The sequence below is a fragment of the Danio rerio genome, chromosome 12 (genome assembly GCF_052040795.2).
Source record: "Danio rerio strain M-AB ecotype USA chromosome 12, GRCz13ab, whole genome shotgun sequence".
Classification (NCBI taxonomy): Eukaryota; Metazoa; Chordata; class Actinopteri; order Cypriniformes; family Danionidae; genus Danio; species Danio rerio.
This window is the reverse complement of record NC_141032.1, coordinates 20,287,976-20,313,305: the sequence shown is the minus strand read 5'-3', so window position 1 is coordinate 20,313,305 and position 25,330 is coordinate 20,287,976. Positions and strand designations below refer to the sequence as shown.

The 25,330-nt window shown below is 35.2% G+C and overlaps 1 protein-coding gene across 6 annotated transcripts in view; it reads right to left on the bottom strand.

The window, feature by feature from the left end:
- The window catches only part of trrap (transformation/transcription domain-associated protein), a 185,959-nt gene that overhangs the window by 71,783 nt on the left and 88,846 nt on the right, over window positions 1–25,330 (bottom strand). For 4 of the 6 annotated variants that reach the window (XM_087275128.1, XM_087275129.1, NM_001423951.2 and 1 more), the window contains 7 exon segments: window positions 15,568–15,781; window positions 13,385–13,510; window positions 12,398–12,544; window positions 8,573–8,775; window positions 4,480–4,601; window positions 3,868–4,081; window positions 929–1,108 (listed from right to left, as the gene is read on the bottom strand). In XM_087275128.1, the coding sequence (XP_087131254.1) occupies window positions 929–1,108; window positions 3,868–4,081; window positions 4,480–4,601; window positions 8,573–8,775; window positions 12,398–12,544; window positions 13,385–13,510; window positions 15,568–15,781 (1,206 nt within the window). 6 annotated transcript variants of the gene reach the window in all.

Here is a 25,330-nt window from a genome sequence, read left to right as displayed (position 1 = left end):
CTATAATTAACTGAATCTATGCACAACAATCTGTCCAGGCGGTGTCCTCAGCAGTAAATACATAGGTAACTTTTAAATAAATATATTGTAAATTAAGAAAATTAAGACCTGTTAAAAAAAAAAAAATTAAGACCTACAACACAACATTTCAGTACATTTAAGACTTTTTAAGGCCTAAAATTTAAATTTTGAGATTTACTTTTTTTGATTTTGATATTACTTTAGGTAATTTATTTTATGTTATGACAAAAACATATATATATTTTTTCACAATGTTTTTAAAAAGAAATGCAATAAATCAAACCAATACTCGATTCTAGGACTGAACAATACATCGTTTGAGCAGGGATTTCGCAAAGTGTTTATCTGCAATAGTCATATCGCTGGATTGGATTAAGAATAAAAATATTAAAGAATAAAACAAAGATTTTTATTATTTTTATTATTATTTATATAAACTTTTTTTTATTATTTGTTCAATAACCATTCTATTACATTTGATTATTCGATTTCTGTAGTTGAATATTGTTAGACTGCCCAGACAACCATAAAGCAATGTTTGTTTGTTTATTTATTTATTTATTTATTTACGCTTGTAATTTATTATAATTTATGCAGATGCTCTGTATAGAAAAAATACTAATCTATATGAATGACATCTTTTCAAATATAGATATTCAGATCATCTGGTGAAATTATATTAATATTGCAACACATATTGCAGCAAAACAAAACATCGCAATGTCAGAATTTTCCAATATCACGCTGCCCTACTCCATTCATCTGAATGCATAAATTCCTTTAATGCAACTGCAATTAAACCTTCCACCTTTTAGAAATTAATACCAGGGTTGGCTAAATTAGGCAATAAAGCCACAAAGGAGCATTTAAGTACAGATGTTTGTATACACAAAAAGGCACAGCTGACCTCCTCCTTGGTCTCGCTGTTTTCTCTCTCACGAGGTTCCTGTTTGATATGCGTTGCCATGGCGAAGGCTGCGCGGTCATGGCTGTCGGCCAGGTTGATGACGTTGGTGATGGAGGGGAGCATGGAGCCCTGGCAGCTGGTGCCAATGGTGGTGTTCCTCTCACAGACCGCCAGCAGCAGCTGTGAAGCAGAGACGACAGAATCAAACTCTGAACTGCCACTAATCCTCAAACACACACGCAAACAGCTGCTCCTTCTGTCAGGATCACATCGCGTGGAAGAAAGTAGCTAACGTTCACACATAAATGACACCTCCATGAGCCAGCATTGTTTAACAGCTGCCAGTTTTTTGAACCACTAAGCGTACATATATCCAAATGCTTGACACAGGCTGTAGAGCTCCAGCGGCGAATGTTCTTCTACTTCATCACAGCAGGATGAATCGCACGTAGGCCGCCATGTGTAGGACAGCATTAATAATTCAAGAGCCAGAGTAGCATTGATTGTGGCAGAGATTGATGGATTGTGACCTGACTTAAGCGGGAGCAGCCAAAAAAGCCAAAGCAGTAACATCATGGTGAATTCATTAACACTCAGAGAATAATTATCTAAAACCCAGCTGAAGTTTTGATGAAATCATCAAGGGGTCAGTTGTGACATTAAAATGATACAGATCGAGGTGCAATTAGCTCCTGTGTAATTTAATTTTGTGTATTAGGAAGAATTATTAATTGAAAGTTTAAAACATCATTGCAGGTGGGATTTTTTAAATTATGAAAAAAGTGTTTTAGACCTATGCAATCTTGACATTTTATTCCTGAAATGGTAAAGCACTCTTATTATATTACTCTATTGAATAATAATGGGCCTTATTACATGGCTGTCTGGAATACTTGATTCTGATTAGTCAGTCACAACATTCCAAGTTATTATATTCCCTGATAACGACTGCTGAAACTAATAAATCAGGATCATCAGGGCACTTCAAATCATCTTGACTGTTTATTCACATCTATATTTATATGTTTGTCTGCCACTTTGTTGTTTTTGACTTTTTGTGTCTGAATAATGTGTAGGTTAGTGTATGCTCATTTCTGTCAGCTAGTATGCCCCATTCACACGGGGGGCATCAGCGTCAATGCCTGACAGAGGGCGTGTCTGAAGTTGGGACTGACGCGATCGTCATAGTAGCGTCAGCTAATGAAATTAGTAAGCAATCGGCTACTGTCTGAGCTGGAGTATTTGCATACATTGATCTAATTAGCTGACGCTTCCGTCGGCGCTTAAAGTGGAGAATTTCCAAACTACTGCAGCAAGCAACGGCACTGAAGCAGCGCAGACAGATTCACAATGCAGTTCTGCAAAACCTGACGTCACCCATTCAAAGTGAATAGGAAGCGTTGAAGCTGACGCCCTGTGTGAATAGGGCATTACGGCTCAGAACAGACTTATTCTGCAAAAAAAACTGCCTGTATGTACTTTATCCTGCTTGTCAAAAAAAAAAAAAATTGACAGAAATCACTGTTGTGAGCCTGAATGGAGCATACACTAACCTAGGCAATATTCAGTCACAAAATGGCGCAAAACAGTCAAAAAAGGTAGCATATAAATTTAGATGTAAACAGTCAAGATGATTCGAGGAACCCAGATAAGCCAGTGTTATTAGTTTCAGAGGTTTTCTAAAATAACATATCTTGGAATGTTGAGACTGACCAATGAAATCAAGTATTGCAGACAGCAGTGTAATAAGCTGCGTTTAAAACCACCTGAATGTACTTTTTCCCTTACTAAACTACTAGGTACTTGCATAAAAAGTACAACGTACTTGCATATTTAGGCTATTGTTTATAAATTGCTTTCTTTAAAAAAAAAAAAAAAAAAAAAAAACAACTAAAGACATACCCAGTGATGGGAATAACAGCACTATAAATAAACAGCTTTACTAACGTCTATACTTTATTCAGTAACGAGTAATCAAAGGAGCTACTGCCTTCTTATTACAATGCCATTGTAGTGACAATATGTGTTACTCTAATAGAGAACACTGAAGCAGTTTTCTTGTGAGCAGCGTCTCAGACCTTTCTTTCTCTGGGGTGTGTATGTGTTCATGGCTGGGGCGGGGCACATAACCAACCAGTGATGATGATTGGTGTGTTTGTGAATGTGGTGTAACTGAGAACGTGATGAGTGGCTTAGATAGAGTACATTTGCATGGTTTGACAATCAGAGGCAGAGTAGTGCGGGCATTCACACACAAGCACACGCACATTCAGTCACACACACCACTGACCAGGAGTCAGAACTATGGCAAATCCAACGAGTTCAAAGTGAGCTTTTGCAAACTGGGAATATAAACATTACTTTTTCCTTAAAGTTCTGAACAATTTATTGTGCAACTATAGTAATGATAATATGTATAATGATATGTTGAATTTTATGCTTGTCCCTTGCATGTCCCACAACAACATTAAAATAGTGTAGTGTACAATGTTTTATATTTATAGTCATTTAACAAATTCGATTTTTTTTTAAGTTACCCAATAGTTAATTTCCCAGGAATCGGGTGTTGTCGGGTGAGAGTATTTACAATTAAAACTAAATTACAGCATTTAAATTAAAACATTTCATTTCAGTTAGCTTTTTTGTAAGCTTAACAATAAAAAAACAAACAAAAAAAGGGTTACGTTTTATTTGAAATGACTAGTTTGGACATCTCTGGTTTAGGCACAAGCCTAAATAGTTCATTTCCCAGGAAATTATTTACTTTTATAATTATGCAACCCAGTTATTAACTCAGTTATTATTCATGAGAAGTAACTAGTAATTGTAACTATAATTACTCTTTTCAAGGAATGTGCACAACACTGGCCATAACCCATGACTACACTGAATTTCATAGCAAAAAAAATTTACAATTTCCTATGTGTGTGTGTCTGTACCTCAGTGCACTGTTTGATCCAGAAGTGGCTGCCCATGGATTCCCAGTTCTGCGAGCAGCAAATATACAGAAGCCTCTCGTACACTCGCCGCTTCATTGAAGCATCAAACACCTCGAAAAATTTTGCTCTGATCAACGGCTGGGTGCACCGCAGCCCTGACAAGAACGCCGGCTCCAGCTTGGACGTGATGTCACTTCCAGAGAGGTTATCATCTCTGAAAAAAAATAAAAATAAAATCCCAGTGTACTTCAAACACTTGAAGAAATGCTGTATTTACATTAAACAAATAAATAAATTCCCAGTGTAAACTAATATGGCATGATTATAAACAACATGGTGGGTCTTTAGAAAAGCAAAGCTACTGGGGACCGCATGTGTCAACTATCGCTGTGATTTGGGCCAATGTGTTCTCTCCAGGATGAATTGCTGTCGACACAGTAGAAATGCACTCTTGCACAGGGTGACGGTGGCCTCTAACGCCTCTAGCCCCTCAGCCGTCAAACACCCCCAGTCTCAACTTTAGCAATCAAAACAGGGCCTACCACCCACCAGCCGCAGTACTGTTGCTAATGGCAATGGATGGAGAGCCCCGTGATTAATCGGCGTAATTACCTGTAGACGTAATTAACGAGGTCCAGGAACTGGGCATTCAATTCAAGGTCGTCAGGAAAGCGCTTCTCAATGTAGGTCATCATTTTCACAAGCAGAATGGACTTCTCCCTTGGATTGGGCACCTAGGAAAAAGAAACGAAGACAAAGAGGGAGAATAAGACAGCGGAATGGAAAGAGGAGGAGAAGAGAGGTGAAGAGGAGGAGGAGGAGAGGGCTGAACAGACTGATACAGTCCATTTATCTTTCATCTATCAGGAGAGCCGTGCAGCACCTTTGCTCGCCTCCTTTTTCTCCCTGTCTGCTCTCTCGCCTTGGGCTAACAGAACAGACACCTGGGTTCAGCTGTCCGGGCCACAGCGCACTAAATACACAATGCCTCATTTACAGCTGGATAGGCTTTGAGCTCAAATGTTTAACATGCGATTCAGGGTTAAAGCGAGGCTGGTTTACTGTTGCGAGGTTAGAAAGTTTATGGAGTTGGAACTCATACAATTAAACAATAATGCATTAAAACACAAATGCACGAAATATGAATCAGGTTAAACCTTTGATAGTTCATTCCACTGAAATCTTAAAAGTTAAAATGTTGGTGCTATAAAAACATAGCTCTGCTCGTTTCTTAATCAACTTTGGAGTCTGTGATGGGATTTTATTAATGAAACCACTAACAAATAAAGGCAGAACAGACATTATTTTTGCAAACTGAACAGAAACAGAGACAATTTTTTTGTAAATTTAGTTTGGGGGGCAGAAATGGTTCACTTTTCTAATAAAAAATAAAATAAAATAAACATAAAATGTTTTTCTTTTCCATTTTAGACCGCATATTGTTAACTACTAATCCCTTTACTTTCTAATATTGTTAAGAATGTGTAAATTAACACATAATTAAAGAGTAAATAAATATATACAGATTTAAAAAGGTCTTTTAAGGTGTGCGGTCATACATTTTTTATTATGAAGCGCTCTTCCCTGAGGTCCAGTTATAATGACTATTTTCCATCCTCCCTCTGACCTTGCTGTCGACTATTATTTTTAAGTGCCTCATCATTCAATAGCCTTCTTGCCAGGTCTGCACTACATTGTGGCTAGTATCCGCCTCACACCACAGACAACTGACTGCTGAACATGAAATGCATATGGCAAACAATAACATTTCAGGTCTCAATCTCACTGCTTACATTTGAAAGTATTTCTCTTAGATTTGTGTCACATTCTCCAATGGTCTGTACTTGTGATCACTCTTTTTGAAAGATGATCAAATAAACACTGGATTTTAGGCTTGGGCGATAATATAGTATTACAGCAAGATACCAAGACCAAATATTATTTATTTAATGCCTAAAAATGCGTATGCATGTTTGTCATCACGTGACATCGCAGAGGAGAATGAGAGAGGTGGGGAAGATGGCGAGTCATGCACCAAGTGACCTGGTCTCAAAAAAAAGAACACAACATAAAAAAAAAAGAGAGAAGCAGTAAATACAGACAAGGCAATTTGCAAATTGTGTATCAAAAAGGTAAAAGCCATGGAAATATATCAAACCTAAAAAAAAAGGTTGCATATAGTTTAGGTTTAGGCCAGGAGTGCCCAAACTTTTTCGTATGAAGGGCCAAAAACCAAATATCATTGAGAGCCGTGGGTTAAATTTCAAAATAAATAGAAAACATCACTTTGAATCTTATTGCAATAACAACATAATCTCATTTATAAGACAGTGGAGTTATATTATACATTATAAACAGTAATATCTTATATCGAGATAAAATAGGGAGGAGGTTTGACAGCATCAAAATTTGTATACCGCCCAACCCTACAGGATTTTTAAAATGACATGAAGTTTGATGCATAATCCTATGTATGAAGGATTTCATGCTGGTCTTCAAATGTAACTTTAACATTTTTGTCTTAAAATTCAACAAACTGGGGTGGTTAGCTACTATAGATATCAGTCTTGCAGTTTCTTGCATATTGCTTAGCTAATGAAAAAGGACCAAAAAGCCAAAGATATATTTATAGGTTTGTCAAAGATTATAATAATAATTTATTAAGAATAAACCAAAACCAAAATCCCTACACTATAACTACTAAAATTTCCGCATGTCTGTAATTTAATGTTCTTCTGTTAAAAATTCTGTCAATACTTTCCCCCTTTAAAATACTATACAGTGTGTGAACAGACTGAGGGTTTGAGTTTCACTGAGAGCACAATGAGTGCATTGTTCATACTGTATGAGCAGCTGTCTGTAAACCAACCATAAAAAAGAAGAAAAAAAAAGAATGTCAGATAATTAACATGCTGCATTATTATTATTATAAAGTTTTTGTGTTTGGTTGTTTTAAAATTGATCTATAATGTGCAAAGCAGCACTCAATCTCCTTCAGCTTACTCGTTTATTTATCAGGACAAAAATGAACCTCCACCATAAAAATTGAGAAATAAATTCACTGAAGTTTTGCAAAAACTTTAGTTTATGATTTTCATTTATATTGCACATGAATATGAATATATATGAATATAGAGAGGTCTATTTTGTAAAAAGAGGCACTTACAAATTTAAAGCAGTTGTTTACTGGAGATGCAAGATATTTTATACTCTCACATTGCATTATTTAAAATTATATTCATTTAGAAAAGACACAAGTTTTTTTCTACTTAATCATTAATTGTCATTTTGCTTGGAAGAGATGTTATTTTATTCCTTAATTTTCTTCAAGTAATATGTGCTTCCATTACATTATTTTAATTAGGACTGGGCTGATAAAATGGCATCAATATTTATTGACTAAACACCAGTCTATAACAATAAAAAAAGTTCAGTATGAAGTTTCAGTATGAAGTGATATAGCTTTATTTAAATGTGTCTACTGGGTGCGTGCCTTTGAAGGAATGCAGATAAGCTTATGGGTTATTTCCAGTCGAGGTGCACAGCATTTTACAGACGCACTTAGTTTACAACTTTTCAGAATGCCGCGTGCGCACAACGATTCATGAAAGTAGAACTAACCAATCTAGAGGAACATGAGCACAAATCGCATTGCCAACTCAGGTCAGAATAACAACACCCAAGAAAATGAGTGCCGTGACTAGCAGCAGTGAAGAGATAGTAAAAAAACAGGATGTAAGCATGTCGCCAGAGTGGCTTTTTGGTTTCTTTTCTTGTGCATCCCAGCCACTAGCACGCCATCTTTTTAGCATAGAGGTAATGTAGTCATTCAACTTCAGTTTGTAATGTTGCAATATGTATTTGAATAATGATGGCTGGTTCTTTCACTTGAAAGCTCATATTTGATTATCATAATTTGTTTTGTTAATGGAGTTTGTGGCTTACTGTGTGATTATTACAGACACCTGACAGATGTTGATCAACCTTAAAGTTTGCTTAGATTGTTCAGAATTTACACTTTATAATTGCGCACACTTTTTAACATTTTATTTATTAAATTTAAAAAACAAAAGTCTATTAAGCACTTGTTTATTTTATTATAAGACTTAGGAAATTATATATTTGGTTTTTCTTTAGTTTTGTTTTTTTGATTTTTGACTATTAAAACTATTTGCTTTAGTAATGTTGGTTAATTAAAATTAAATGGTTAAATTAAAAAAAATCCTAACAATCCTAAATGGGCTGTGAAGAAATATTCAATAATTTTTGATACCAAACTTTAAGAAACATTATATCATGAGAATTCTTTTTCCTGTATCGCCCAGCCCTAATTTCAATATCACAGAAAATTAGAAACAAGCTCTTTCATTGGAAAAATGTGTCCAATATTAAATAGTTCAGTATGTTTACAGCACAAATCTTTAATTAATTGTTTATAATAATTAAAATAAAAATAATATAATTATTTAATATTTGAAATAAAGTGTGAGGTAAAGTGTTCAATTAATCTAGGTTGATTTTAGGTCATATTGTCCAGGATAGTTTACACAGTAGGCGTAATTTAAGATTTGTGCTACTAAAGTTATATGATCTTTGTGGTCTGAGAAAGTTTTTAGTTACAATATATCTTTCACTGAGGCCTAAATGAATTCTAATAACCAGACTTTAAACAGAGTCATTGTTGTAACACATCAAGAGTGTTTACCTGGTTAGTGGCCATAGGGTTGCCTGAGTTTTTCACCCACTCCTCCACGATTTTCACCACAGCTCGAAGAATCTTTGGATCGGGAGATTTCTCGATGAGGGAAGTGAGAATGACCTGGATGAAGTTTTTCCTCATTTCCATATTCATAACCGAGAGCCTCATCTTGACTAGATCCAGACTGAGCATGACCAACTCGCTCGTCACTACACCAAACAAACAAACAAACAAACAAAAACTGTAAGAGTCATGAATACACAAGACAGATATTCAACAGAAATCCATGACTCAACCAAAAACACACACAGGCCTTCTGTCATTTTACAAATCTAAAACAAAGAGGGAAAACTACAAGCAGGCTCAAGTACACAGCCAAACGTTACATAAATCTCAAAGGCACGCATTGAACTTGCATGAAAAAAATTGTAAAAGACAGCTGAAGATATGAAGCATAAAATACGAATGCTGAAAATGTGGGGGAAATGTGATTGAGTTTTAGCATGGAGAGCAGTAGCAGAAAGGAGGCGGGTTATGAGTTTAGTCTGGCCTCTGAATGTATTTTCTGCTTGATTTGCTCAAGGTAAAATGTGATTGTTCTGATGAGTCGAACCACTGGGGGAAGAATGTGTTAGAGGCTGATTTCCAGTTCACCACCGACTCGTGCTGTGAGGAGGTTTTGGGGCGACTCTGTCAGGGTGACATTGCACCATGAGGCCCTTTCAGACGGCATGTGCGAATGTGCACATGTCTGTTCTATCCCATCTCAATGTACCATTTAAAAGCCATAATAACATCTAGAAGGCACTGAGCAGATGGGATTGTCTGGATTTGATATTCCGCTGGACACAGTGGGAGATTTTTGACTTCAATCACGGAAGATGTTTCTCGGTGTGGATAGATTAGTGGGCCAAGCTCCGAGCATTTGATTGGCCCTCCTGCAGCACCCAGTGGTCAAACATGGACAGCGCAAGCTAAAGCACACACACCCTGCTCTCCAAGGTGACAACGTGTCTTTTTTGTCTTTCTGCCCACTTTTTAAACTCCTCCAGATGACTGCAGACAACAGGATTAAAGCTGTCCCGGTAAGAGCGTATATTTTTCCCTTCATATTGTCAGGAGGCTCAATTTAAGACAGACTGTCAGTTCTGGGCCAAGATGTAGAGGACCCGTTCTGTCAGACAAAGCCGTAGATCTTAACCTATTCTCAGCTGCCTTCCATATTCTATCTCCAAAGCAAATGCAAGCTCGAAATCTTTAAAGGCTTGGAAACGGCCTCCTGGAAGGGAGGAAGTGTTCTTAACCAAATGCAGATGGGTTAATGACAGAAAGAGGTCAGTGGTAAAGCACAAAACGGTTTCAATTGAGCATGGCAAACTATAATGCATTCACTTTACATGGTTGCTTCTAGACAGCAGCCAATTAGGATGGATTCAGATGATGTAGAGATCCTCTGAGTGAATGTAAGAACACATCTGATGACTTCTGTGCTGCCTGTTCAGTTTGGAATTCAAATCAGTGGAAATCAATGAGAATACAAGATAAATCTTTTTTATATACCTAGTTAAAAATACAGGGCACATTTTAGGAAATGAGATCTTTGTATTTATTTGTTTTACAAATTATTAAAAAAAAAAAAAAAAAAAAGTAAGATTTGATATTGTTATAATGCGGTGTAAGCATTAAAAATAAATGTTATTATAACCTGGAATACATGTGTGTACACAGACTAATTGTTTATACATAGAAAACATTAATATTCAATTATTTCTTTACATTCATTGATACAATGTAATTATTCCATCTAAATTCACATGCATCAAGGTTTGAGTTGACGACTTTTTGCAAAGTGAACAAACCTTGACTAATAAATCAGGCAAAAAAAATTAAGCAGAGGCTTTTTTATGATGTAATCTCCTTGATTTCTCTCATGTAGTTTAATTGGTCTGTAGATCATGTGATTCAATTTTGGCGAAAATCGGATAAACGGTCTAGAACGAGTTTGATCAAGCAGATTTTGGGGAAAATTCAAATAGCGAAAACATTTTTAAGACGAAAAATTTTGTCATAGGGTGCGTTTGAATCTAAGTAAAAAAAATCTGAGGAGAAAAGAACTTTGAAGCCCATTCGGTTCAAAGGTCATAACGATAAACATAAGTGAAACTTTGGACAAGTGGTGGAGCTACAGAGTTTGAGCTAGAGACTTCAAGTTTGCTGTGATTCATGCCGACTCTGCTCTCTTTCATTGTGGCAAATTATATAATTTTCCTGCATTTGGTTATATGGACTGCATTCAAATCTGGCGGAAGAAAAAAACCGAAGGAGAATAGGAACGCTGACGAAAACAATAGAAAAAAAAATTGGCCCCTGATAATAATAATAATAATAATAATAATTTATTGTAGTTTTTATTTGTTTGATTTTATGCTTCTTAATAATAATAATAACAACAATAAAAATAAAAATAATTATTGCATATTAATTATTATTATGGCAAGCTGCTGAAAGTGCATTGAATTTATGTACCTTTGGTGATAAAATATGCTTAAAGGGACAGTTCACCAAAAACTAAAAACATTTACTCACCGTTCTCTAGTCAATAATAATAAAAAAATTAATTACTTTTAAAAATATTTTACAACAAAAGTAACCACTGACTTCCATTGTATTAGCATTTCCTATAATAGGAGAAAATGACTACAGTTTTCTAACATTACAATATTAAACTCTTCAAAATACCGTATTTTGTGTTCAAGGAAAAAAGGAAACTCATAATCGTTTGGAACCTCTTGAGGGTGAATTAGTCTTCATTAGTGGGTGAACTGTCCCTTTAATCCAGCATCTAAGGAAGGGTTTCTCAAAATCTCCGGTCTGAATGCGGACTGTGAGGGTATTTATTCCAGACCCGACTCTATTTCGCATTGCAAGACCATGCGTACATTTTCTTCATTGATAAATGAATAAACCTAATAATTCAACTGTTTAGTTGTTTGTGTTTTTGTAAAAAAAAAATACTAGATGAAATAAAATCGAAGGCAAAATATTAAAACGTTTTCTGTGTAAATCTGTTGTAATGACATTCAGCGATCATACGAGGCTTCACGTGATCGAGCGGGCTAATTGCTTACACGCTTCTGCTTTAACACACTGCAGCAAAGCGATGATTTGAATGGATGAAGATATCGGTCTCACAGAAATGAAAACCTGAAGAGAATAACAGACAAGTCTGCATTTATTTTGCCACAAGCCAGCAAAAGCCATTCTGTTTGATTTGTAATGAGACAATAGGAGTTGTAAGGAGTTAAAATTTGAAACATCACTATGAGACGACACCTATTTTGAACTGCAGTATCCACAAAATACAGATATAAGGGACACAAAACTACAACACCTAAAATTCTCTTTACACACCTTTTGTATTTTTCACCTTTTTTGGAAAGAGATTTGGATGCAGACCTGGTGCAGTTGCAATCTGAGCTGCATGGAATGCTTTTTAATGCCACCCTAACCCTAACCCTACCCCTCACAATGATGTCACTAGCTCCATTGAGTGTATCGTGTCTGACATGGCTGCATCCAGATACTATTGGCCTATATTTTGTTGTGTTTTGTACAAAAAAATGCACTTATATTAGTGGTTTTGCCACATTTGCATTGTATTTAAAGTGTTTTGAATGCAAATGCCACTTTATTTAAAGGAAATTTGACTTGTGATGCATGTTATAATTGTTTATTAAAAACAAGTTATGTAATATTAATTGTTTCAGACCTTTGACCTTAATAAAAGTTTAGATTGGAACATTAAGAAACCCTGATCTAAGGAATGATCACCTGTGCTGGTTTCAGCGGCTCCAGGGTTGGGTTGCGGGCTCAGGTGCTCTCTCACCATCTTCTGCAGGGAGCGCATGAAGACGGAAATGAGCCGGTCGATGTAGCTGGAGTTGTTGCTGCAGGCCGACTTCAGGATCATCAGCGTTCCTGGAAGCAAAGAGGAGAAAAGCCGGTAACATGACGCCCTGCTGCCCTCGCAACACCGTCAGACACAGCTAGCGACATGCGCCCGCTAATGACTTTGGGTGCAGCTCTTTTGTCCCTGTAGTTGTATTACAAGGACGTTTCTGAAGAAATTTAACCGAGTTGCCGGGTATAGATGGGGACAAAAAAAAATGTATGAGTAATGCATTTCTTAGATCACAGCTCTGGGGAGGAAAGATGAATGTAAAAAGTCACCCTCGATGGAGACACAAACAGTGCATCAGTGGTGAATGTAACTCTAGAGCACTGCCAGAGCGGAATCAGGATGCATTTATTGAACAACTGTGCCATTTTAGGCTGAAATAAAACACTCGTATTTTTAGAATGTTATCCAATCGAGTTTGCTCTTTTCAATTATGAAATAATTAAAGATAAGCTGTAAATTGTGAAACAGCTAAGTGTTTCTTCATAAAAGACATCACACATCAGAAATGGAGCTGGTAAGATTCAGTAATATTTAGAAAAGATTGTATTTTTACTCTGTGATGGCATAAACTTGCCTTGATTCCAATTATAGTTGAATAGTTTTAGTATTAGTATTACTATTTGTTTTTAATCCTACAAACTTCTGAGCAATAATGTACAAAGTCACTTTTATGCAATACAGATTGTGTCAAGGCAGACCTCAAGCAAAACCCAATCGCAAAAACAGAATTATACCTATTAAGCATGCATCCAATGACAAGTGTATAAAAAATCCAAACCTAAGATATATTTAGTGCTGAGGAACAATCTTCCAGAACAACTCCCTTTGGTTAGGTAGTAGAGATATTAAATTCTCACCGAACAATTGAGTTGGGTTAGCGCTGCTGGCTTTTTCATAGTTGGTGAGGCCTTCGTAAATGACTTTCCCTACAGCAGCGTATAAACACTCCAGCTCCTCATACTTGGAAGCCACCGAGGAAGTGCCTAAAGAAAAAAAAATAGATAAATAGAGAAAGAAAATAACTTCATGTATTTAGTTACCACAGTTTAAAAAAATAGACTGGGAGGATAAGAATACAAAGACCACCAATAACAGAAATGTGGAAGGCTGAGGAATCAAGGACTCACCAAGTGAAATGATGTAAATATAAAATGAAAGATTTTTTTTTAAAACAATGATGCTTAAAAATGTGTTGAAGAAGAATGAATGCCTCAGTTAAACAGCCCTTGGATAACATTTAAAGTATTCAAATTCTGCATGGTGGTCAATCATTTTGAATGCAGTGTGTGTGTGTGTGTGTGTGTGTGTGTGTGTGTGTGTGTGTGTGTGTGTGTGTGTGTGTGTGTGTGTGTGTGTGTGTGTGTGTGTGTGTGAGAATCGGCATTCAGAATCTATAATGGATCAAATTTTTTTGCAGGGAAATCTTTTCAATTACTTTTCCAACTGCATGTGGAGTCACGTGACTCCTGTTTATATTTCTGCATCGAGCGCATGATATGGTCTAGTGTAGTCTTCATGCGGTCGCATACCCCTTGCAATGGCTGACTCCGATGCTGATGCGCACCTCACAAAATGTAATGCAGGGCAAGCTTTGTGATTTGTCGGCTTGGTATCATTAACAAGTGCGGGTGAGGCCTAGAGCTTTGAGAGAGCAACGAGCCTGTTGGCCACTTTGCAGCAACACCTGATCTCTGGTCAAGAAGAATAATGAACCTATTCTTGAGCCTTACTTTGCACTACACTGGCGACTATTGGAAGCTGCGCCAGAGATGCCAGTGATTTTCCATTACAATAAAATTATTATTTACATTAAAAAAATTGTTTACAGAAGATAAAAGTGCACTGTTTTAAAAAAATTATTATACAAAGTTATTTTATGTATTTTATGAAGAGATACTGCTTATTTTGTACTTTTAATATGAAAAACATTGAAAATAATTCATTTTGTTTCCAAAAAAGCAAGCTGTTTTCACTTGTTTATAAGAAAATAGTTTCTAATGGTTTTAGGCAACGTATGTTTTAATTTCAGTTGTTTAATGTTGATGTTTAATAAAAAAATAGATAGTAGGTAGTTTCCTTTAATTATTTTTAAATCAAGTAATGCAAAAATCTCTCACTTGTAATATGTGAGCACATTTACTTACAAAATTTGTCTATGAACTATGAGTGTAATAAATAAATAAATAAATAATTTATTAATCATATACAAGATAAAATATTCAATTAATCGAGATTTTGAGCCATATCCCCCACCCACATACATACATACATTTATATACGTTTTAGATTTTAATATCTATATATTTCTAGAAAACAACTAATTACAATTACCATACATGTCAACACTCCTTTTTACCCAGGATTCTCCTGTGTTTTTAATCTTTCTATGAAGGGTGGCAACAAACATTAAAGAGCCGATCCTTCTTTTGTGCAACCCATACTGACAAAAAACCAGGGGATGCCCCTTCCTCAAATGTGAATCTGCCCTGTGCTTTAATTTTATTTAGTCATGAAAACACTTGAAATAAATATTAAAACAGATGATTCTCTTCCTTTCTATTACAGGCATCATTGCCCCTCCTATGCAATCCTCAAAACAGTCAGTTCATGTAGCGGTGCGTGACTGTCAGACGTACTCTATAGTGATAAATAGATGCTGTTTCTCAAACAGATTCTGCACATGCGATTTGAAGTGGAGCGAAAGTGGACACTGGTTTTTGGGCATGTGTTTGAACAGACATGCATAATAATAATAATAATAATAATAATAATAATAATAATAACAGTGACATCACATCCTGTTATCGATAATCATAACATTATCTAAAGTTAATCAGCATAAGATTCACCAAATTAGTGTGCCTGTTAACAGCTTGTGACCATACCACTGGACTGTAGACTGCCAGGATTGTATCTTGCACTCAAATAATGATATTGGTCTCCTTTCTGAAGTGATGCTGTTATTGTTTACCACACACATCCACAGCTGCGCTCAAGTCTCTAACACAAGAAACGAGCAGTCAGAGTTTGATCTACTCACTGGGTTCAGTGGGGAAGGTGCTCATGAGCCTGGACAGGAGGGAATGGACTGCCCTTAACACTTTGGTGTTTCCACAGGTCATGCATGCTGCAATACCCCGCTGCAGGGGCTTGAAGTGAGAGAGGATGGCTGGAGGCTGGAGCACAGACAGAAGAAAGCTGAGAATCTCCAGCCCTGTGCAGATGTTGGAGAAGTTCGCCTGGTTTGGCTGCTCCTGAAATCAAAAGAGAATGAGCTTATTTATTAGGTACAGGTGAATGATCATTCAAAGGTTTGAGTAAGGTTTAATTTTTTCTAATGTTTTTTTATAGATGCTATTATGCTTTCTAAGCATTGATCGAAATTTAAAGTGACAGTTTTAGTCTTTTAGAATTACTTTAATACATTTTAAAAGTCATTTCAGCAGTCATCGCTCTGTCACATGATCCTTCTGAAATCATTATATGCTGATTTTGTACTTCTCTTACTATTAATGTTGAAAACATTTGGATAGCTTAACTTTTTCCTTTAGAAAATGGGATGCATTTTCTTCAGAATTCTTTGACGAGTAGAAATTTCAAAAGATCAGAATTTTAAAAATAGAAAGATGTAATCTAATTGAAATGCTGCCAATGCTAGATGAAAAGCTTCTAATTTAATGGTAGCATCTTTACCATATATTCCCTTTAATTAGCACTTGAAGCAATGTTTATATGTTGCAAAATATTTATTTTAAAATGAAAAAAATTTAGTTTTTTTATAGTATTAACACTCTACCGCATGCATTATGATAAACCTGTAAAAAAACATAAAAATATAATATATATATATATATATATATATATATATATATATATATATATATATATATATATATATATATATACATACATATATATATACATACATATATACATATATACATATATATATATATATATATATATATATATATATATATATATATATATATACACATATATACATATATATATATATATATATATATACATACATATATATATACATACATATATACATATATATACATATATATATATATATATATATATATATATATATATACATACATATATATATACATACATATATACATATATATATATATATATATATATATATATATATATATATATATATATATATATATATATATATATATATATATATATTATTATTTTTTATTTTATTTTTTTTTTATTTTTTTTAAGGTACTTTATGAAATGTTGCCATATGGCAGCAACATCCAACAGTGGATCTACCTGAGAAATTTTACATTTAAAACTTTCCTTATAATTAATATTTTTTTTGTTTGAAATAATTTAATTGGTGTTGCAGTATTATGAGCTTTAACACAGAACTTATAAATGACACTTTATACATACTTTACCACAACTCAAATTCCAATAGCTTTCATTTATTCTATTCTCTTTTGCTAAATTATGGATAACAATCTTATATTGTATTATCACATATAAAACATACAGTAAATATAAATATTTTCTCCAGTAAATATTATAACAAATAAATAACAAGTCTAGTATATCCAGATGCATCAGAATAATGTAGCTATTAGCTAACAATGTTTATATATATTATACTACGGCTGTCTTATCTGCATCTGAGCTAACTTACCTGAACTGTCTCTATCAAATGTTAAGTCTGCATCCTTCTTATGGTTACTAAAACCCATCTCATCCTCACTTTCATCTGCTGGAAGAGCCAGTTCTGTCCTTTACTTCTTTAAATTACCATAGAACATGGTGGTACTCACTAATACACTGATCCCTGTATTGATATCTATTCAAAAGTAGTATTGCCAATAAAAGTAAATTTTATCCATTATGCATATGTCATTAACATATGACTAATCAACATTATATTACTAGCATTCATGTTGTTATTGTTACAACTTAAAAGTTCATAGCTGACCTTGCTAGCTAGCCTAGCCATTGCAATATTGCATGTTCCACTATTGCACAGTATTTATATATATATATATATATATATATATATATATATATATATATATATATATATATATATATATATATATATATATATATATATATTATTTATTTATTTATTTTATTTTTTATTTTTTTTTGAGAATCTAAAATAATTTGATCCTTGGTTTTTATTTTACGTTTGCATTTAGCAACTACACACAAAAACGCAAGTCTGTCAGAAATTGCACTACAGAAAAACACTGAATGTCATGTGACTTAACCAAAGCACATCAATGGCTACTCTAAGGTGTTCTCTTTCCAACAAAAAAAATAATATGTTGGTCCTAAAGAAACAGTGGCGGGGAAATGAACATGAGTATCATGTTACAATATGGTCACGCCGTGCAGAAGAGGGTTAAGTAGCGATGCTTCAATCGGGATTTTTGCCACTGGGTACCGAATCCTCGCAATTGTTATTGGCTGATACTGAGTACCGATTCTCTTTATAAAGCATTAAGCACATTTTCCCTCTAAATATAAACCTTCAGAGGAGATCTCTTCTTACCTAAGACAATAAATAAGGCATGCTGCATAATACCTTAAACTTGTCTTATAACCATTTAGTGTGGACATGTCATGGCCAGAGGCAGCTTTACAGAAAATAATTCATTCATTTTACTTTAGTACCTTATAATTTTTATTGTGCCCTCATTTTAATAATCTCTTATTTACCAATGTATCGCCAGTGCAAAATGAACCGCCACAGAAAATAATAACAGATTTAAAAATCGGTAAGAAAAACTACAAACAATGCGGTTTGGAAACATTGCAAATGATGAAGGAAGAAGTCAACATGTCTCAAGTTTGGAGCACATATTTCAGACATAAGAAGTTAAAATGCACACCTAGAAATCTAATACTCCTTCACTAAAAGGAAATATGCCTATTAAGTACTGTTTATTGCAATAAGTATATTACAAGAAGTTATATTATTAAATCTTTACATAAAAAAAAAACATTTTTAAGTTTTAATTTTTTTTCTAAAAAAATCTAGTCAGCTTTTAGTGAACTTGCAATATTGCCAAAAGATCTAAATACACACAAGACCATTCAAATATTTTGCTCATCTCCAGCTCTCACAGCAGCTTAATTACTCAATGAGAGAGAGAGGGATTTGCACCCATGATATCTTTACCACTGGGGATCTGTGTAGGTATATACAACATTCTGGGCGAGCTGAGAGAGGATCACATGAGCTATACTGGTGCTTGTATTGGCTGTTGCTCAAGAAAGTCACTCTTCATTTGCAAAAAGTTGAAGGATTCCCAACTTTTTCGGGTGGCTCGACACTCCCACCTGTTAGACTGAGGTCACCGGAAGTCGCTCTCTCTGCGCTCATTTATTTTGTTATTGAGAGACAAAAGCACAACACATATTCATATATTTATCAAACAGCCATTCTTAGCAGTGTGATTCACACTGTAATATTCTGATAACACATCACACAGACGTTTCTTTGTACTAAAAAAGTAAGAAAAAGTTGTGTTGGCTAAATAGAGGCTCTGCACTGCTAAAACTTTTTGTGTCACACCAGTTAAAATTAATTGACAACTACATTCACCTCTTATATCAGTCAAGTAATATTCCGCCTTGGCACAATGAGTAAAAACCTGTGCTAATTAGATTTTGAGGGGCCACTGAATATTGACAACAAAGGTCTGCTCCCCAAGGGCCGAGGGACTGATGCTACACATCCACAATGCTGAGCTCGTCCTCGCAGTCTGTTATTTAATCACTGACAAGACGGCACAATGAGATGATAAAAGCCCCTCGGATTTGTGGCTCTGGTCATTAGTTTGGATAAGAGAGCTGAAATAGCACCTCACTTCCTCAACAGGGCTCTGGGCCACCAATGATGAGTGACCTGTTTGTCAAACTCATGCCACAGGAAGTGTCATTGACCCACTCTGAAAATAAAGATAGAAGTTATGGTAGTGTGGTAAATGTCATTTTCACTGGCTGCTTGAAACGAGAGCACAAGACAGACTAAAAGTGCTGTACAGCTGTAAACAATGATTATTTTTAAAAATCAATTCTTTTAAATGAAAGAATCAAGATTTCTAAAAATATTTTATAATTTTAATAAAACATTCTCATGTTTAGGAAAACTCTATTCCATAGAAATGCAGATTGTAGATTTAAAACATATCAAGAAAGTTTTGAAATTCATAAAACATGACTACACTTAACTAAAACAGTAGATATACTGAATGAAATTCAGTCTCTTCCAATAGGTGGCGTCTACAGTTGGAACAAGGTTATTACAGTTAAGGAAAGAAAAACGAAAAGTCAAATTTTAAATAACTTTTGTTAACTGAAATGAAAATAAAGAGGGTTTTTTTTTTACTAGAACTAACAAACGGTATTGTGTACATACAAAACTAACTGAAACTAACTAAAATTATAGATCAAGTGTCCTTTGTTTTTGTATTTGTAAATGTATTCAATACATAAGCCTACTTTAAGCCTTTTAGAAGTAAATCTGTTTACTTCGCGCAGCCATGTGTTTGACCTGTACAGCACCTCAGAGTCTGTAATCTGACGCCATTGGCCAGATCAACCGATTCTTCTCCAGTCATCCTCATTGTTGCTCCCACGACAAAAACAACAAGTACACATGACAGCAGCACAGTGACCGCATTAAATACGAACTGAGCAGAGACTTAAAAGTCTTAATTAAACACATTAGTGCCCTTTAATGAGCTTTATTTTCGTATGTGTCATCCTGATCGCGAATGAATCACTCTTTTCAACCGGATCTTTAAATAAACCATTTGAACTAGTTAACCAGATCAAACTGAATTACTTAAAATGATGTGTGTCTCCAATAACATTAAGCACTTATCAACAAACTACTTACTTTTTAACACCCCTAATACCCCCCTCTGACTCAAAATAAACCAATATATACTGACTACTGAGTTATCCAGTTATTAAAATAGTACAAAGAGATCATATTTGAGAAGTGGTGAACCGATAATACTGCGCATACGTGATTCAGTGAGCCAAACACAAGGTACATAGCAGCCTGCAAACTGTGCAGAGCTGCGACCCTCCAGGAACTGGAATTGACACCTGTGTTGTAAGGTACTAGGGCCTAGGAATGGGTATCGTTAAGGTTTTAACGTTATTACAACTTTTATCAATACCACTTATCGGTGGAAAAAAAAACAAGTTGAAAAAAATTAACAAAATTTTAATAAATTTTTATTTATATATATTTTAATATAAAATAAAGCAAAACTAATAATTGTAAAACAAATTAATAAACATTTTCCTATTATTAGACTTTATTTGCAAATACAGTAATGTAAAAGGATTTGTAATGTTTAAGATTTATTTAGATACTGCGGGAAAAAAATACTGTTTTCATTATAACCGAATGTCTGTTTAACTATTATTGTTATACTAATTTATAGAGACCTTATGTGATTGACTGCTAGCATAACGATGTGAATGGTGAACCTTTAGCTAGTCAATCGAAAGCTTTTCATTAATCTTTCTGCAGTTATTGCACTTTTGAAAGATGCTTAGTCAGATTGATTGCGTTTCTGCTTATACAGGAAAACAACTTGTTGCGTTTGTGTCGCTGTCCAAAAACAACCTGTTTGATTCTCTCCGCCACTCCGCAAGCTTATGAGCTGTGTGTGCGTGAGCTTGCGCGCAAAGCCGAGAACTGTGAAGGCTTTTATACTTGACCCGCTCGTACTATTTGGCGAAAACACAAGCATTTCTCATGTGAGATTGCCAACTGTGCAAACGAATATCACAAATTAGAAAAAGTTGGTCAGTTAAGTAATGCTACTGTAAGTAATGTTTATTCCGCATCAATTCTCCAGTAGCGATAGCAGAACTGCTAACGTCAGAGCTTATTGATACTTCGGTCTTTTATAATTTAGCACCGATACCGATAAAGTACAGAGTTTTAGTACCCATCCCTACTTAGGCCTGCTGTCTTGTAGGCTGTTGTATTTGAATTTGAATATGGGTAACTAAGATGGAAGTGTTCAAGTGTCCTCTGGATACGTTTAAAAAAAATGTATCTTTGTTTACTAAATTACAAAAACTTAAAAACGAATTAAAACTAACTGAATTTGAAAACAAACAGTCAAAACAAAATATAAGCTAAAACTAATGAAAATTCTAAAACTATTATAACATTTAACTGGAATAATTGTTTCCTTCCTGCATTTCCATCAAATCTGGCGTAATTTTATATATTTTTAAACTACATAGCATTGCAATATTCACTGAATAAATTCAGGTACATCTTTGTATATAATTATACATTGTATAATCAAAGATTATTAATACTTAAAAAAATAACATTGAAGTCTGTAATACTTTAAGGTCTCTAAATCCCTCTAAATTGATTTATCTTTTTTTATCTTAAGACTCAGTAAACACCTCGTAATAGCAACACAAAAAATGATGTTGTGTTTATATTTGGGGCTTGCATGTTTGCACCAAAGACGAGAGTAATTTAGTGACGTCAGACCTGACACTACAGTGGTTCTCTAGCCTATGAAAAAGCATACTGTTTTTTTTTTTTTTTTTTTTACAAAACTCGCCAGATGATCCAGGTCCAAACAATAGCACTAGCTCTGAACTAGCACTTGGTTAATGCCTGTAGAAAAATGGTAACCATGAATACTATGACTCATGTCACAATGAAAACCCTCCGATAAAAGCTAATAAGCAGGAACTTTCCAGGGGGGCACGGATGAGTAAAAGGGCAAGTTTAAAAATGCTTTAGAAAGTACAATTCTCTCCGCCATATCAGAGCATTTCAATCACAGGCCTACATGAGCAAAGGGAGCAGCATAACTGTCTGGGCCCTGAAAAGAATCGATAAAGTGGTGTGCCCGAATGACAGGAAGTCCATTGCTTGATAACAGGTGGAGTGAGAGAGGAAGTGAGAGAGCAATGGGAGGTTACTGTAATAACGGTGCAGGTGGCTGACGCTGACTAACTGAGAGCCGTTCTCTCTCTGACATCTGAGTTAGTCACACCAGTGAACTCTCAAGAAAGAAAAATCATTCATAAGAGTGAGGATATTGATTTGGCTCGCATCAAAACTGCTTGGAACTGCACTAGAAATAATGAAGAAGGTAGCGAGATGAAAAGAATATGGATGACGACTTCAACGTCTGTTTGTACCCAGACAACAACTCAGCGTGAATATTTTGATTTTAACTAATGGCTGTTGATGCATAAGTTTAGAATACAGGTGAAGGATTCGGATTTATACCTTCCAATCCATCTCAGCATGGATAAACTTTTATCCTTTTTCATCATCCTGTTTCTCATTTTTATTAAATACGATTTTTTGATTATTTAACTGAGTATTTAACTTTGAAATGATTTTAACTAATGGATAATTTAACACAACGCTTTATGTCAGGGCCGGAGTGGGACACCGGCCCTCGCGGCCAAAAAACGGACCGGCCCACCGGGAATTCTCCCGTACCTCCCGATTAGCCAATCCGGGCCTGCTTTATGTAAGAATGTTCAGTGCATTTGCATGGCTCTTTGTAACTATTTTCAAAAGCCACCAAACTAGGTCAGAGGTCACAGAGACCTCAAGTGAAACTAAAGGGCTGAGGACTGAAAAACAACTGTTTCTATAGACTGATTTCGACTGAAATCGAGGCTGCGGTGGGAAGAAACCCGGAAGTATCATTGGGAGTTACATAGGAATGTTGTATAACTGGCTATATAGCTTATCAGCGAAGAGAAAGTGACACAAATTTATAATTTCTCCTCCTTCTGGGTGACCCGAAGGTCCGTTCTGAATGAATGGTGAATGTAATAAGGGATATTACAGCTCATTTTCAGCTAAGTTAAGGGAAATGGCACTAGTTAGCTAACGTTTTCTTTCACAAACACACGTTTTAGATGCTATTTATCAAACTAGAGTTAATAAACTGATTCTTTCACTTTATTGGACTTGTCACGAGACTGAATTAAAAGAAAAACCGGCAATTTCGCGCTAACATTTAAGGCAATGTTGATGGCTTTCTTAAAACAGCACTGATTTGCCATTGTGTTCACGTGTTCAACAGAAATGATTGTGAGTGGTCGAGAAGGTCATCAGTTCACCCACCTCTGTATACTGAGCACAAACACAGACAGACGAGCGATCTGCTTGATGACTCGACTGATCTTGACGGCTGCTCCGCGCTCCAGTCCATGTATCTGTGCTTGCACTGGGTGAAGAGCGGTAACCTGAGTGCAAACCAAACACAGATACACGGAGACTGAAGCGCGAAGTCGTGAAGATCAGTCGAGTCATCCACGCTCAGCAGCACTTCCATATTAGCGGGAAATAGCCGGGTTTAAAACTTCAGTACGTGGACAACACTATTACAGACAACACATAGGGTGTGCTGCAGAGGACTGCAGTTTTATCACTTACCGGGTAACATAGACTGAAGCAGGAAAACGTCCTCATGGTGTTTAATTAGTGCCATGAACTGAAGCCCAGGAGGACACTTAAGCGCATCACTGAGATTGTAATCTTGTTTGATGCTAAATTGCTTTTAATTGTTTAAAATAAACTTACTGAATGATATTGAAGTAATGTTTACACCATTTCTGCATTTTGAAATCTCAACAACAGCTGGAGGTTTGTAGTACACAGCATGTTACTGGAATGTTTACAGTGCTGGTCCTATACTTCCGGGTTTCTTCCCACCGCAGCCTCGCTTTGGTTCTTTAAAATGGCGGCCGCGTGAAATAAGCGTATTGTTATTTCTACGAGTTAATACTATTTAAAATGTCTAAAGTGATTTTGCTATTTTTACGGTTAATTCATTTAAAGTAATTCTACTTTTTATTTAAGATAGACTTTGTGTAGGAAGCATATAACTGCCTAAATGTGTTTTGAAAAAAACGGCTGAGAGTACACTCAGCCTTGGATAAAAAACTGATTTTTTTAAGTATGTGTGTTGTATTTGATTGTGGATCTATTTCACAGGTCTAGAGTCAGCTCTAAACAGTCTAGTGGATGTCTGATGTTTATGCTTAAGATATTGTTCAGAATTGTACGCACACACCCACGTGGAAATTTTCCTAGTCTATCTGTGTTTTAACCAATCAGATTAGAACACTTATATGTGTGACGCAGTTAATGACGTTATGTGAGAGTATAATTGTTGTTGATTTGTGATTGTAAGCAGAGCAGCTTAGGAACTCATTGCGATTGTTGAAGCTGGCTTCTGCTGATGAAACTGCAAACTGTCTTTAGTAAACTTTAGTTTATTTATTTGAATCTCTGACTCTGGCTCTTCTTCATCTGGCAGACTGGTCATTCTTTGGGTTAAAACTATTTCCAATCCCTACACAGGAATATTAGTATGGCACTAACACAGAAAACCTGTGAAGAGGATAAATCTTCTATTGTACTACAAAAAAATAAATAAATTAAAAAAAACCTGTCCAATGAAAAACTTTAGTAGAACTTCTTTTTGAAGTACTTATATAACCTATATAACTTCAGGTTAATTACGTTAAAATATAATGTCTGACTTTTACACAACTCCTTAAAGAGCCCCTATTATGCATTTATGATATGCATGAAAGGTCAAAAAACACACTTTCACTATCTAATAATATCCATTTATTTTTTCTATTATCCTATCGACTCCCATATGATCTGTTCAGCGATTCATTTGTTCCCAAACCACTCCTTAGCACGATGCTAATCTGCGCTGATTGGTCTGATGACCCAGTCTATTGGGATTGGTCAACTG